This window comes from Halyomorpha halys, unplaced genomic scaffold (assembly GCF_000696795.3).
Source record: "Halyomorpha halys isolate HHAL.00 unplaced genomic scaffold, Hhal_1.1 Scaffold223.1, whole genome shotgun sequence".
Classification (NCBI taxonomy): Eukaryota; Metazoa; Arthropoda; class Insecta; order Hemiptera; family Pentatomidae; genus Halyomorpha; species Halyomorpha halys.
Genome location: NW_027115445.1, coordinates 524,819 through 541,587, shown reverse-complemented (window position 1 = coordinate 541,587; position 16,769 = coordinate 524,819). Strand labels below are relative to the sequence as shown.

At 28.0% G+C, this 16,769-nt stretch overlaps 2 protein-coding genes across 9 annotated transcripts in view; one reads left to right on the top strand and one right to left on the bottom strand.

Moving 5' to 3' along the window:
• Positions 1 to 1,915, top strand: part of Cul5 (cullin 5) — a 19,812-nt gene extending 17,897 nt beyond the window's left edge. Inside the window, exon 16 of the mRNA XM_014419176.3 lies at positions 132 to 1,915. Coding sequence (XP_014274662.1) covers positions 132 to 326 — 195 coding nt within the window. The 3' untranslated portion in view covers positions 327 to 1,915. The remainder of the gene's footprint in view (positions 1 to 131) is intronic.
• The window catches only part of sra (RRM_RCAN_like domain containing protein Sra), a 35,344-nt gene that overhangs the window by 1,437 nt on the left and 17,138 nt on the right, over positions 1 to 16,769 (bottom strand). For 4 of the 8 annotated variants that reach the window (XM_067052465.1, XM_014419188.2, XM_067052466.1 and 1 more), the window contains 4 exons: positions 11,938 to 12,172; positions 11,670 to 11,843; positions 9,616 to 9,784; positions 4,906 to 8,189 (listed from right to left, as the gene is read on the bottom strand). In XM_067052465.1, the coding sequence (XP_066908566.1) occupies positions 8,050 to 8,189; positions 9,616 to 9,784; positions 11,670 to 11,843; positions 11,938 to 12,168 (714 nt within the window). In that variant the 5' untranslated portion in view covers positions 12,169 to 12,172 and the 3' untranslated portion in view covers positions 4,906 to 8,049. Of the gene's footprint in view, positions 1 to 4,905; positions 8,190 to 9,615; positions 9,785 to 11,669; positions 11,844 to 11,937; positions 12,173 to 12,278; positions 12,553 to 14,401; positions 14,421 to 16,769 lie in introns of those variants that run through there. The other 4 variants (XM_014419187.3, XM_014419190.3, XR_010844836.1 and 1 more) reach the window with 4 other exon arrangements.

The following is a 16,769-nucleotide window of genomic DNA, read 5'->3' as shown; positions in this document are numbered from 1 at the left end:
ATATTTAACTTAGCTAATAGATTTTTGTTAAAATTTTCTTCCATTATTTATTTCTTCTTTGAACTTAATTTTATTTACTTGATTTCTCTTTCTTTACTACGCAAATATTTATAATTTTTTTAATGTTTTAGGAGGCAATAATTAAAATATTGAAAATGCGAAAAAGGATTAGTAATGTACAGCTCCAGACTGAATTAATAGACATTTTAAAAAATATGTTCCTTCCAAGTAAAAAAATGATCAAAGAACAAATTGAATGGCTAATCGAACATAAATACATGCGAAGGGATGAGGACGATATAAATACATTCATTTATATGGCATGATTATTCTTTACGAAGATATTTAATATTATCTGTGCGCCATTTTTGTATTTTTCCTCATCGTTAAGTGTTATTGATTATCATGAGGTTGTCAGGTAACATTAGTTGCTAAATACTTATGTATAAAACCATTGTATAGTTGTGTGTCTGTTACAATCAACAACGGGTGTACGATTACTTTGTAAATATTGTAATCTTTATATAATATATTTAAACATTATGAATGAAATTAGTTACGAATAATTATGAAGCATTCAATAATTTATTGCTTATTTGATCAAAAGTATAAGGCTTGTTTCGAGCTTTGATGCTTCCTTGTAGGAGTAATTTAAAAAACAATATCAAATATGTAGCTCTAGAACTGGCTCTGAAATTGTCCATTTAAATCACTCTGTACCACAATTATTTTTGTATATAATTGTATAACATACGTTTTGATGTTTATATATACATACATCATGAATAGCATGGCTAAATTAACTGAAGACTTGAAATAAAAAAGAGCATTAGTTTAGGATGTAGATTAGTAATATTAATCAAAATAAAAAAATTGGGAAGAAAGAAAAAGATACTTCAGTATTTTTGAAGCCTTGTGTTTACAAATTTTTTTAACTCATATAATTCATAGTAGAACTCTTTGGTACGCTGCTATTTCAATTTATATTAATTTTATTGAATGATTTTTAAAAGTCACAAGCCTGTCCTATTAAAACTTTAAGTTAATTTCAAGTCATTAACCAAATGTTGAGAAACTTAATTTTTGCAAAACAGAAATTAATATGAATTATTATTAAGGCATAATTAATTTTAAATTATTATGAAGGAGTAAAATCTTTAAATGCACTGGAATGTTATTTTGAAGTTAGATAGATGATCATTTTTAGCAAGAGTTGGATTTATTATTCCTCAGATTATAATAAGGCTTTCTTTGCCAATATAATTGAAGTATGTCCAGAAATTAAAAAAAATATATATATAAATTTCTACTATTGTTGATATAATTGTACATATTTCTGCACTGTTAATTTCTTGATACTTCAAGTCTTCATTACTATTTTAAGCTATCCATTTTAATTGTTTTATCTATGGCCAGTGTGTATTAAAAGATAAAGTTACCAGCAATACAGTGGAACTTTTTAAATTTAATTCAATTTCAAATTTCTTGTGTTATAAGACATCTTTGTATGAGTTACATCCCACAACTTTCTCTTTGTGAATTTATAAATTTTCAAATACTATTTTTACTTTGGACATTGTATTTGTTTTCTTAATTAGTTAACTACATGAAAAAGTGGAATTGTTTTACAAATAAGTTTATGTATGTTAACATCAAATTATCTGTGATAAAAAAATAATTTTAAAAATTGCAGTAAAATCTATTTATTATGCCAGTTTACTGATAAACTGTATTTTATAATGATTTTTACTTTCAATTGATAAAGTTAATTATGTAATTTTACTTTATTAGTTCTTTGGTATGACTTTTTTTATTGGTTGTGAAATATTGTTAAAAAAAAAAAAGGAACAAACAAAAGGGATCGAAAATAAAGTCAAAAATCTCTAAAAAATGAAAAAATAAAGCATTTCAGTTTAAATTTATGTATTTTATTACCTTTCTCCTGTTTTTACTGGAGTGGATTAAGGATACTTTATGCAATTATCTGAAAATCTGAATAACTGAAATTTTGTGAATTTCTTCAAGCTATCAGAATTTTGAACAGTATACAATAAGTAATTTTTCCATTATATTTTAAATTTTATAGATTTCATTTAATTATTGAAGCATAGCTTGTTGAACTATTTATATTTTTTAATCATTTTAAATGTTTTTAAGTATTGAGAGGAGGAGATAATTGGGGTATGGTCTGCAATGACAAACACAAATAAGTAAAACTTACTTTATTTGTGCCGATGTTTCAGGCTTCCACTAAGGCAGAAAACAAAAAAAAAAAACAGATGACAAAATACAGAGAAAAAATATTTATTTATCAAACAAACTAAGAAACCCTGTAACAAGAAATTAAGAAGATACTATATAAGATGATAATATATAATATAATATTACAAAGGTACGAATTTTACAAAACAAAAAATATTGAATTATAAATCAAACTGCTTAATAATGCAGTAAATAATGAAAAAATCAAAATTGACCTAATGAAATGAGCAAAAGAAAATGATATAATAATGAATATTAGCACATATGATATGTTTTACTTATTTGTGTTTATCATTACTGACTGCATCCCCTGACTATCTCTCATTCAATCTACGGTAAACAATATACACCTAATTACTGTTCAGTATAGACCCAAGCCCTCAGCTACTTTTTTTCTGGGCAGAGCTCACTGATACTTTAAAAAACAATTATACTTTCTCAGGCAACAATAAGGTTTAGAAAGTTGTTTGTTTCCAAGGCACCCTAGAAGCTTTATTAAAACGCTAGGATGGAAGATGCAGAGAATGAACAAAACGGTTGTTAAGAATTACAACAGGTATGAGACATTGAAACATAATAGCCAGTACAGAAAAATATGACTTATTTTAAACAATGGCATTTATTTCAAACAAAAAAAGAAAAATTAAATCTGTACTGGAGAGTCAGGGGTGCAGTACTTTGTGAGGAAGTACTGTTACTAGACTAACAGTTGTGCAAGGAGGTGATTTGGTCAGAATCACACTCCAATCAGATTTTTACCCAATTAAGGGTACCCACTTTATGAGGCAGGGTGTACCCCATAGGGCTCCCGAACCTGCATGGCTGACTCAACAGGTACAGGTAGCAGATAATAATTAATTAACAATCGTTAGATTCAAACCCTGGTCCTTAAAGTTAGTTGTCCATTGCCTCATCAATGAGTTACCCACTCCCAAATTTATTTCATTCAATGTAAAAAAAAAAAAGTCATTTTTTTCCATACAAGATAAACCAATACTTTTAAAATTTATTGATGTAAATATCATCAAAACTTACTCCTACCAACAAAATCAATACGAATTACTTAATGGTAAATTTCAATAGCTTCAATTTTAGTACTAATTGACATAATTGAATAGTCTTCTAGAAAATAACCAGAATAGATTCACAAAATCTGGGTTTTTTTAATATTAGGAATAACAAAATTTTATTTTTGAAAAACTATATCTGCAGAACTATTAGATATACAAATGTCCATTGGCAAATTGAAGCTAATTAAATTCATCATAAAGTAGTCCCTAATGATTATCTTCATAAGAGTAGCAGTTTCCATGGTATTAGCAGACATAAATTTTAAAAATGTTGATTTATCATTATTTGGGGAAAAAATTTTGGTTTTTAGAAATCTATCTCTGGAACTATTTGTTTTAACAATGTACATTAGCACTCAAATTGAAGCTAGTCGAATGCACTGTAAAGTAGCTTATAACGATGATTTTCAAAGGATTACACAGAATATATTGTTTTTAAATGAAAAAAAAAATGTTAGTTCAAGGAAATTGAAAACTATCTCAGAAATCATTAGACTATCTGGTGTGTATTAGCTACCATCTTGAAGCTAGTTCAATGCACCATGAAGTAGTTAGTAATGGTTAGCTTCTTGGAAGTTGTAATTTCTAAGATATTAGCCAAAATAAATTCAGTAAATGTTGACTTTGTGTTGTCTGGAGGGTGGGGGGGGAATTGGTGGTTGAAAGACTATATTCCTAGTGGTTAATATGTATCCCAGTGATTTTAAGATGGTTGACACATATTTTTTTATGAAATACTTGAGATCCTGCACATAATAAGTCATATTTTTCTGCACGGACTCCCGAATAAAAAGTTATTCATGATGAACCAAACTTTAACTTAATAAATCCTTAATACTAGTAATATTAACACTGAATAGAATTAGAAGGAAAATTATTTGATATAAATTTAAATGAAATGAGTAGAATAAATCTGGTTGAAAAATTCAAGGGGCCTGTGGAAAAATGAGGTTTTTTTTTTTTTTAGATTTTGAGTAGAACTTCAATCTTGATTAAAACCTTTCTTCCAATGACAAGTGTTTTTCTTCATAATTTTGATGATCAAATATCTTTTGAGGTACCTCAAAAGTTCTTCTGTGTAACTTGTTTTCATAGACAATATATTTTTTATAATAATAATTCATTATAATTTTAAATAATATATTAGTGTTTTTACCCTGTAATGTTTAGTGTGTTGTTATTTCAAGTGAAATAACAAGCCAACAGATACTGCCAAAAATTCAATTCCGAAAATATTTGGAACCAGGTTATTTTTCCATTGGACCCTTTAAGCGTATGCCTTGAGTATAAATTATGCAGATTAAACATGAGCTCAAAACTATTGTATAGCCATTCTTAGAAAGTAAAATAAAAACTAATTAATTAGTCTCATAGACTAAATGTCAAATTATCATTTTGATAAGGTTGAGAATTTCATTGGCCAAATCCAGTCGACATTTTAAACTGAGTAAGTAGGAGAGAATGGACAATTTATATAATTAAGTATTTTAAAAAGTTAGATCCAGGCATCAGTATGATTATTTAAAAGTAATTTGTGAACATAGAACAAAAGGAGAAAAACAACAAAGTCATCTCATATCTTAAAATTTATTATTTCTTCTTGATTATTTTTTGAAAAACATATACTTTACAATATTAATAACATAACAATAACGAAGATAAAGTAAGAATAACACCAAGTAATGTGTAATATAAAAGTTTAGGTTTACTGATTGGAGTAAACAGTATAAGTAACATTGTTTCATAAGCACTATTTGAGTTTTATATTACACTTTCCATCGTCACAAAACCAATTGTAACAAATCGGATATTGATGAACTACTTGAATTGCTCTGTACAAATTATAAAAAGAATATACACTCTCTCACACGCTTATTAGTATAACCATAAATTGATAATAAAATCTTTAAATTATAAGCTATTTACAATAAATGAAACAATATACAAAAGATAAATGGTAAGTAACGACCAATTTGCTATTACACTGTTAATATCAAGTGTTGAATGAAATATCAAAGAATTTTCACTAGAACTACGTGAAGGCCATAAAATTTACAAAACTTTCTCCTCTAACTGAAGAAAGAAAATATACACACAATATATACAATTAATTTATCATAAACGAGAGGCTTAAGTAAAACCTCTTCATCCAGCACTCATTAGCCAGCAAATTAAACAAAATTCTAACCTGCTACATATACAAATGCTAGAATATTTTAATTATTACAACCAAATGTTACAGTTTGAAATAAAAATAATCTAAACTAAAATTTATTTATTGTCTTAAATTTATATTCATTAAGCTTGTTTAAATATTTTGCTACATTTGAAAAATGTCTTTAGCTTTATTTATAAAAAGTTGAAAACAACTTCTGACTAGACTTTATTCAAATTTACTAACTTATTAAAGTATTAATAATTTACTTAAAGATAAAAGGGAAGTTTGCTGCAAGGAGGCAAGCAATTATGGCAACTGTAATATGTTTATATCAAGCAGAAATACAGATTGCTCTCAGATCTGGCATTGTCGGGACTCCATTGGAAATTATCAAAAGTTATATTAATGATAAATAAAATTTGTTCTTTCAAAAGTGATAAAAGGAATAATACAATGTATTTGTTGAATTAAAAAATATACAGGACTTTGTTATACAATACTCAAAAATGTAAGTTTGTTCAGCTTCATAAGCTCATAACATAAAAATATATGAACTTTGTCCCTAAAAGGTACCAGTTAGTGGAATGTAGAATATTGAGAGCTTGCTGTATTGATTTTAAAATAAAAATGAAAAGGAACTTATAGCTCTTTGAAACTAACATCTACAAATCGAAAATTACCTAAACTATATAAATCACCATCATTGCCTTAGATTCTAATTCAGTCCTAAAGTTTTTAACTACAACTTTAAATGATATTTTCGTACCTACTATTACTTCCTCCTATACAGGAATTGAAATTCAGATCCATTTTAAGTTTTACATCTAAATTATATTTCATCTATTTCACAACATAATTTTAAAATGTTCAATCTTATAGGACAATTGTAAACAATCAAAAGAGTGCAATATAAAATTATCTCTTGCAGTATGTTTTGATTATTTAAAAAAACAGAAGTACTTTCTGATAGAAATATCACTAAAATTTTATCGCTCAGTAATGATAAATCTCTTAAACTTGTTCCTAAGCCATCTTGATATTTGAAACCAAGATCTTCAACACTAATTTCAGATAATAAATACATTTCCTAATTAATTAGCAATATTTTTTTTATAAACATGAAGTCTCAAATAATGAGTAAAAAATTGGATGTACTTTTAGATAACTGTATTATTTCTTTATACTTCTGGAATTCAAACTAAATAAACATTTAATCATATCTCTGTAATTATATGACTAACGAGGAGGGGATCCAAATAGTACCTTCTCAATAAAAAATCATAATAAGTTAGCAACTCAAAAAACCTGATAAGTTCTCAATAAACTATCCTTTCCTTTGTAAAAACAAAGAAAATTTAAACATAACATTAATGTTGCAGTTGAACCTCTCAATATATTGAGTTTTTTTTTTCTTCAATTTTTTGTACCAAAAATCTTTTTACAGAATATTTGTATATATAGTGAACAATATCTTTTCTCCTGGACAAGAATTCAATTTAACTTACCTATCAAAAAATAAATAAGAAATTACCAAATATTCATTGTTTGAAAATGCACACAATTGGTAGGTACATAAAATATCTAAAATTAAATACAATATATTTCCACTATTTTAGAAATATATTTTCACATTGTTATTGATTGATAATTTATTTTTCTTTTACTTTAAAAATTTTAATTTATTCATTTTTAATATATATTGTACATATTTATTTCACTAAAGAAAAACAATATTTTTTTCTAAGAAATCTGCTTTATAGAGGTTCAACCTTCAATATTTTAAAAACAATTTTTTAGTAACCATAAATTTATCTGTTTTAAAATCAAATTTATTCAGATTTTTTATGTTTTATAAACAAAATGGATACAATCAAGTTCAAATAAATTGTTTAATTAATAAGAATCTGAAAGATCAAAATAATTTATAACATTATGATCGAATTTCTATGAATATAGGAAGCAGTATTTGATTTTGTATAAAACATGGAAATATAAACAATAACTTAACTATTAATATTTTCAATTAACTCATATATATAAAGGAATTGACTAAAAATATAAATTACAGTAAAGACTACCTCATTATAAATTAAGGTTAACTCACAAAGAGCAAAGTAAAGTGTTTTCAAATTAAGTTCCATCTTTGATTATTTTAACAATTTTTAATAATATTATTAGTAAATTAAATCCACAAAACTCTGCATAAATTTATTACTTTCCAAAATCTATAGTAAAACATAGGTTTTACTTGTCAATTGTTGGTTTAAAATTTGAATTAATAAAAGCTAAATTTTTAAAAATTGTTCCAATATCACAAAAATAAATGTAACAAAGCTTCACATTTGACTTAAAAAGAAGTATTTATATTTTCAGAAGAGAAGAAAGATTTCAGAAAGTTTGAAAACACTATGAACCATATTTTATAAGATCTAAAGTCAAATGCTAAACATTTATGATAAAGACAATTCATTAACATAATTAGTTAGAAAGAGAGAGAAAAATATAGCCATAAAATACTATTAAGCAGGTTGAATAAACAGTCCAATCAACCTAATTAAATTAGTTATGCTGAGGACACCTGGTATGCATGATGCGAGGTTTGACAGATGTCGGCTGGGCCGGAGCTATAGTCTCCTCACAAACATGCACCACAATGCCTGGCTGGTTGTCAGAGCCTGCGTGTAATTCGTGTGTTCCTCCTGTATAATTGAACGTTTTTTGGTTTTTTTTTTAATTAGTGACCAAAAGTTAATACATTAAAAAAAAAAAAAAAATGGCTATTTATTGAAATACAATTTCCCAGAATTCTATCAGATTATTAAACTTATAGAACTCCATCACTGCTCCAATTCTAGCATATTTACTCAACATTGACCACGGAGGCTCTGCTGGAAAACCACAATTTTGTTTATACTTTCTTTTACTTTAATTTAAAAAAACATTATAAAAAGTATAAAATGTAATATTTAGCCAAATAAAGTTTAAATACTTGTTTTTTAAACATGACAACACGTTGCCATCATCGGCATATGCCACTCTACATATGCTATTAGCTGATACATGAATGTTTTGAGGGTTTTTTAACTGAATTACTGAATAAGTACTCTAAAAAGTTATGGTATATCACCAAATTTTCTATAAAGCGTTTAACCAATGTGAAATAATTCAAAATAATGTAAAAAATGTTATTGGTAGTAGTTATTTTAAAAAGAACACAGAAGTAAATACATTTTTATTTCTAAAAATAAATTAGATAATACAAAAAATTTGAAAGAGTGTAAAAATCCTTAAAGGTGAACGGTGGTACGGTTCAAGACAATCTAAGGTGAAAGGGAGGTTCTAGAGCAATGAACAATATTTCGTCAACCGTGGTCAAAGTTTAAAAAATTTATTTATAATGTTTTCTATATAGTAGATAGTAAACAAGTTATTGAGCATGATATGAAAATTTTAAAGTTTTTTTTAAATAAAATAAACTTTCAGACATCCCCTGATGTCACAAATCTGAATTTTTAATATTAATTAAAAACTGGAAAAAATATTAAAAAATCATAATTACTCAACCTTTTGCATTTATTTTCTAATCTAACTGCTTCTTTTTTGACAAATACAAAAAGGCAATAACAAGTTATTCAAACTCACACCTCTTTCTTGATTAATCTTTCTTCTGTTTCACCCACACTAACACTGTTTCAGAAAATTACTATGAGATAACTTTATCAGCAAATTCATGCATTAATCCGCTAAAGCCTCTATTTAATAGTAAATAACCATTGCTTACTCAAAAGCTATTTCAACTTTTCTCTTTATTAATATTTTTTTTTTTTGCTGGCAGCAGCAAAAGCTGACTAGTTGGTATCTGATTGGTCAAAAGTTGACTATAATAATGTTTTCTAAATATCAGACATAAATATTAATAAAATGAAATTTGGTATTTATGAGGAAAATGGAACAAAAATCGCTTAATGAACACTTATAAATAACATGTACATTTTGTCAACTATCTAAACTTAACTGATAAATCATTCAATAAGTCACTTAAACCTCAATTTTATTAAACTTTGAAAAATAAAAAATGGTAAAAACAAGACTCTGAGTGAAAAATAAAGGTAATAAAGATCTCACCAGGAGTAAGGTTAGCAATTGCAGCTAAGAGGTCATAATTAACAAGAGGTTCAGCTTCCCCAGTTGGCTCCCAGCCAATCGGTGGTGATGCTGGAGGTGAAATAAGAAATTGCTTCTCAGGAGCTGGAGGATGCAAATGTTGATCAGCGCTATCAATTGGTGTTACAGGCTAAGGGATAAACAGTAATCAACATTAAAACAAATAAAAACTAACAACATAAAAAATTTTTAAAACATTGTAAATATTCAAATTATTATTATTCATCCCATATAACACTATTGGTATAGATAAGCTATTAACAGTTTACAATACATTCAAGTACACTTACTATAGCATGTATACAATGACATGTTTTACTTTCAATCATTAATAATATCACAGCTATTAAACAGGAGATTAATTTTGAAAGACATTCTATTTCCATTAATTGAAAATGATATTAATTGGAAAAAGTCTAACAATTTATTTATTTTATTTTTTTACTGCTATTGAAATAATCACAATTTTATTGTGATTACAAAAACCAACGAAATTATAAATTAAAAAACAAGCCCAACTCAAGTTAAGAAAACAGAATGTATTTTTTTTGCAATTGTTTTAATTCTGAAAATATATAAAAACAGAAAGTATAAACAACAATCATTTCACTTCTCTATTTTTTTCTGTTAGTGTGTTTGGTATTTTAGAAAATTAACATGAAGATTGAAATGAGCTAAGATGACCTAACGTAGCTAATTACACATATTTTTTTTTCTAAAAACCAATCTAAGACAACCAGCAATAAAATAAATGATCTATAGATTTTAATAAGAAATCACTTTACAAGTTGAACTTGAAATGTTCAGGATAAAAATAAATATGATAAAAGTTATGCTCATTCCTAGATCCATGCATTGATATAGTAAGTATAGATTTGAATAATCGTGATAATAGTACAATAAAAAAAATATATAATAGAATCTTAAATGGCTGTCAACAAGTAATACTGATATTCATAAATAGCATTTTAAAATAAATATTTCATTTCTAAGATAAATAGGAACAAAATGTTTCAATAGAACACCGAAAAGAATAATGCCAATCATACCAGTTTTTACATCTTTAAACAATTAAGTTGATTAACCTAACATTGTTGCTTTGATTAACTGAGCAATCTATAAGCTGAAGATTATTTAATTTTCTGAACTGAGAAGAGTTAATAGTTTAAAATAATACTTTTTCGATATTAGTAATGAAATTTTAATTAAGAAAATTAACTACCAGTTAATGTTTAATTTTAAATTTTAAAAAAGCAAAATTAGATTGTAAATATTTTTTAAATTGTTTTTGTTATATTAAAGTTGCGAGTTGGCACTATCACCCCAACTTGTGACTCACTAACTTAATTATACATTTCATTATGCAACCTTTTCTTTAATATTTAATTACAGTCTTGCAAAGGAAGTGTTTAATTGAAAAAAAAAAATGTAATCTACATTAATGATGAAAAGAATTCAAATTGAACCACATTTCTATGTCAAAAGTAAATATGAAACTGGTTGCAGCAACTAAAAAAAGGCACCAATCCCTCAAAATTCATTAAAAAAAAAAAAAAAAAAAAAAAAAAATCTTTTTTCTTAATTAAATAACTAAAAACTTAGAAATGGAAATTATGTTATATTTAAAAAAAAAGTACATTAAATGTTAAATGTTTCTAGAGTTCCAATTTATAGTAATGCAGATTCTATAAGTTAATGACTTTCCCTTAGTGAATCATTAATACTGCTTTAAATTATGAGGACAAAACTAGAGTTTGTTGAACTTTGCACTAGAGTTTTGAAAACTGATAGTTCTCAAAACACTATAAACCAAGTGATATATATGATGGAAGTTACATAGATTACCACTACTACAAAAATGTCCAGTTCAAATCACAAGAGTAAATAATAAAAGTACGCAGAATAAATGAAATACCAGTCTTTTTTTAATATGGAAATTACACACTGATAAAGATGAATAAATAATATTTTCAAGAGAAATAAATATGAATGAAAAATTGTAATCTAGTAAATACCTGAGCAAAATAGCAATTCATAACAGTATTTAGAAACATAGTTTGATGAAGTTGAATTCTTGCGTTAGCTGCCGCAGCCGGGCTACTATAGTTAACTCTCATTCTTCTGAAACTTCTGAAGTACTGAAATGACACTATTTCCCCAAACTGAGAAAACAAATGTTCAATTTCTTTCTGAAAATCGTAATGAAACATTTAAGAAAACAGGGATAAATAAAATATTTTATGGATAGTTCAATTAAATGAACATCAATGAAGTGTTATCTACCTTAAGTTCATCAGTCTTGAACAGTAGTGAGTCTAAGTTTGTGACAATTAGAGAAGTAGGCAGATCTTCATCATTAACTAAATCAGCAATAGTTTGTGGAATGTCTTTCTGGGTATTAGTTTCGTTGAGATTCAATTCATTGTAGTTAGGGTGTAAATTTGGCAAACCATCAACCTCATTAATGATCATTTCTCCTTCATCAGAATCAACACTCATTGGCCCTTCCTCCATATCACTACATATGCCACAATCAAACTTAATAAATAATAGATGTCAAGGATTGAAATTAAGCTAATGGGTTTCTAACTAATTGTCAACTCCAAATGTCATTAAACACTTACCTTCACAAAACCTTTCTAAAGTAGAATTTACAAAACAAAAAAAATTGCTGATAGATCGTGTATATATAAGTTCATATTCTTTTCAATTCAAAACTTTTTCATTGAAAGCAACATAAACCGACAGAACAACTTGATGAACCTAAATCCTTACAACCTACTGACTACATACATCGGCTACAATACTAATTAGCAGCTATTCGGGTAAAATTGATATTTTATGTAGATACAATCATCAAAATTTTTCATTAATCAAAAATTATAAATATATTAATGCTCATTTTTATTTGGTGAAGAAAAAAAAGATATAAATTATTCCATTGTGATTTACATGCTAATATCTTATCAAGACATTCTCTTATGAATAGAACAGTTATAAATAATAAATTTTTCAATGACTAACAAGAATAAATGGAACCAGATACTTTCATAATAAGTTAAGAAGTAATTCATGGAAGAGGCGCCATTTTCAAATTGGTAGAATCTTATTAATTTTTGATGTTTTGCTCCCAGTCCAGATAAAATATAAGACTCTTTATTTCAAACATGTAGAGGTCCATTTACGTCATGTCATCCTGCTTGTTATGTAATCAGTTAAACCCTTTCATGGCTCATCTATAATTATTTATGAAAATATGTACTTTAAATTATATGTAACTTGTTATATGTTAACAAGTTGTATAACAGCCCTCAGTACGACGAGAGTAAGCAGACTGTCATCTAATCAGATTAAGTGCTAAAGCTAAAGTATGACAGAGTGGTAACGAGGAGATATATTCCGATTAATAGGGTTGTATAAGGAAAGGAAGCTCTTCTGGGATCCATTCGAGGAAGACTGCAAAAATAGAAGTAGAAAGTACGATTCATGGCGTGAACTTGATGAAATATTGGACGTAGAAGAAGGTGAAGGTAACGGACAAGTATGCATCTGGTGAAGGGAGATGGATTTATTTTAAAAGTCTAATGTTTTCGAAGGACAAACATCGACCTCGATCTACTACAGAAACGGATATCTCCGATGCCTCAGAGTCTTTTGAAAAGGTGGTTGCAATTGAGGTTTTAATGTTTCAAAATGTGTGGAGGAGTGCAGGGATGAAAAAAAAATCACTTCTTCTAATTTCTCTACGACCGAAGGATATCATAATCTTTAAAAAATATTAAATTTGTATGGGTTTATATAAAATATCTCCTTTAGTATCTGAGGAACAAAAAATGTTTTTTATACTAATTTATGTTACCTAACTTTTGAGACAAATATGAATCTTGTAGCTGTAATACTTCCCAGGATAGAGCTATTTTTTCTTTAAAAATGGGAAAAGTTCAAATTCGTTGTTGATTGCTGCTCTATAGCAAAGAAATGGTGAATTATATGACGAAGTTTGACATGTATCGAGCGTGGTTGCTAAGATCTTACAGAAAGCCTAAATGTTGGGCGTTCTACTCCTTTTCAGTTTTACCAATGTAAGAAGGTAGGTAGGAATGAAATTGGCTAGGGTAATGAATTGGGATAGATGGGGGGAAGGAGAAGGTAACCGAAAGGGGACCAGTCTCCAGTGATTGTGTAGGAATGAAAGAAGACTCAAGTGGAGCATTACTCTCCTAACCTTAAACATGAGACACCAATACTCGTGAAGTAACAAGCCTGAAGAAAACTAGTCCTCAGAATTTGCAACAAATAAAGTGGAAGTAAATTCAAGTATTGAATCCAAAATTACTTGGTAACCATTTATAGAACTTAAATCACCTCTAACTGGGTGACGATTTAAAATCGAGATTGCATCATAATTTATCATACAGTACTTAGGGATGCCTTTATTTAACAATATAAATGTTACAACGAGAGAACAAAAAAACAACAAAGAACAAAGAACAAAAAAACTTAAAGGTAATATACGACCTACAGTCTCTAAGACTGAACAGGGGTATTGCATCTCACGACTTTCCATATTTATTTCACCCACATGTAGAAGTTGTTACTTGCCCATTCTTCACAGCTTTATTGTGTTTCCCACGTTCTTATAATTTATTAGGCTGCTCTAATTCTTGGGAAGGTCTTTCTTCTACCCAGTTCTCTCAACACACCTCTTCCTCAATTTCTGATATTCCCCACCTTTCCTTATTTGTGTATATAGGTAGCTCATGTAACTAAAAAGGATCATTTGAAACTCAAATCTCAAGGACAATTTAAAAAATAAGTTGTGTATAGTTAAGTTGTAAATAGTAAGTCATTGAACCTTTTATTTCCACTTATACAAATATATCTCATACAACTCAGTGATTTATTTTTTCCTACCTTTATTTATAACTAATACATATACATAATGAATTAATCTAATATATAAGCATTATAAGGGAGTGGGGCTGGGTCCGCTGAAGGCGGGGGTCAAAATATTGGCTTAGAAACCGTGGCCGGGAGGGGGGCGGTACTGAAATGGGGAGGAGCCGCTACACTGGAAGAGCTCTGCGGTCGCATTCCGTAACTACGAGTAATATATCCATGTCGGATATTGACGTCGAGAACCATTTAACATTAATATGTATTACAGTATTAATATTTAGTACAAAACATTCCTGTTGTACAACTTTGTAGTTTAGGTAAATACTGTCAATTCTAGATTTATAACTATTTGGACAAAAAAATATATTAAATAAAATCAGTTTTGTAATTAATTTCGTAAAAAAAACAAAACATTAAATCGATTTCGTATGTGTATAATTAACGAATGAAATATTACTTCCGCATACCTATACATGAGATATATAATAAGGAGAAGAATACACATTTTGAGGTCCTTAGAGTTCAAATACCCAAGCCTCATAAAATGGGCCGTCTGTAGCCAAGGGAGTTGAGATGTCACCTCAGCAACCTCATAACTGCAGCGGCGCCAGTTCGGATCTGGCCTAGAGGGGTCGACTATTATTTCGTGGCGGCCCCACGCAATTAAACTTGACCCTCCCAGCATGGAAAGAATGGGGTGGTAACCTATAATCTCCCTTCCCCTCTCCTTTTCCCCGCAGGTCAGAAATGACCATCCGGGATAAAAATACAAAAAAGTCTCATAAAATGGTCTGAGTTTATATGAGAAGCCTAACGAAAAAGTGAAAAACTGTACGAAACTGAAACTACATATTTAGAGCAGGTATATACCAGCAGTGCCACTTTTATATTATATACTACTTATATATTCAGTTTTTTCACATTTTAGGATTTTGTTAAAAACGGCTCAAATAATTTTGATTAAATATCATTTTTTGGTTTTTTTTTTCAGAACCCTCTAAAACAGAAATAAAAACTGAATTAGTAAGTGCATTACTGTGAAAAAGAAAAGTAATTCGTGTTGTGTCTTACCTTTTACTACCTTTGGTATTTTAAGGTTACCTGTTATGTTTAATATCATGTATGAGCTATTCATTCTAAAAAAGGAGCTATTTTAAGTCCGGAAGTGAGGAGCCTCCTCGTGTTGTATTAAATATCAGTGTAAAATTACATGGTCTTTAATAGAAGCTACGTCTCATCCATATTGAAATAGTCTGAGAGAGCTTAACTGTCGAAATTATAACAAAAAAAAAACTCTAAAGTACATTTAATTTTGTTTGTTTGAAATAGTAGACTATTTCTTATTATGAGCTGTAATAAAAACGAAGATACGCCAAATATGAAAGAATTTTATGATTAACTTAAAAAGAAAATGGTTATTACTCGATCAGACAAGAGTCGTAGACTCTGGAAAAAAAAAATTGCCGTAGGGGGCCCGATCTCATTCCATAATATAATATGGAATGAGAGTGTGTGTACATTACAATATGTATACGGCTTTGTTGTATTCCAAGCGGGAAAAAAGTTTATATTAATTTTTCTCACTTTAAGAAACCCACGAATACGAATTTTCATATGCAATAGGCAAATAAAAACGTTTTCTTCAAAGTCGAGCCTTCCTAGGGCCTTAGTTTTTTTTCGAACTACCATGCTCAAAAACGAAAAAATCGTTAGATTGAAAATTTAGGGTAGGTATAAGCTCTGTGATATTGAAGTAAATTTGTCATTAAAAATGCCACTTTATATAACATATTTTACACTTTTTTCAATCTTCTCAAAAGATTTTGATTAAGCAATTCATATCAACGTATCATCATAATCAAGTAGTCTTTAATCACCTAGGTTTTGTCCTTCTTGAAATAGATTTATAGGACTGTAATAATAGTGTTAAGTTATTCTGTAATTAAAAATAATAAAAAGTTTAATGGAAAGGAGATAAAATAGCTTGATTTTGACTGAAATTAATGACCTGGGCAGAACAACCTGCACAAAGTTTTTTCAAATTGGATGTGAGGTGTTAAATATATATTTAAGATTGTCCTTAAGGATACCCGAATTGTCCAAAACGTTGAACTATTAAAAGAAATAATAAAGAGTGTCTTGATACATACTATTTTGTTTTAAAAATATATCTTCAATTTTTTTATTAAATTATTAGTATATTGATAAATTATTTT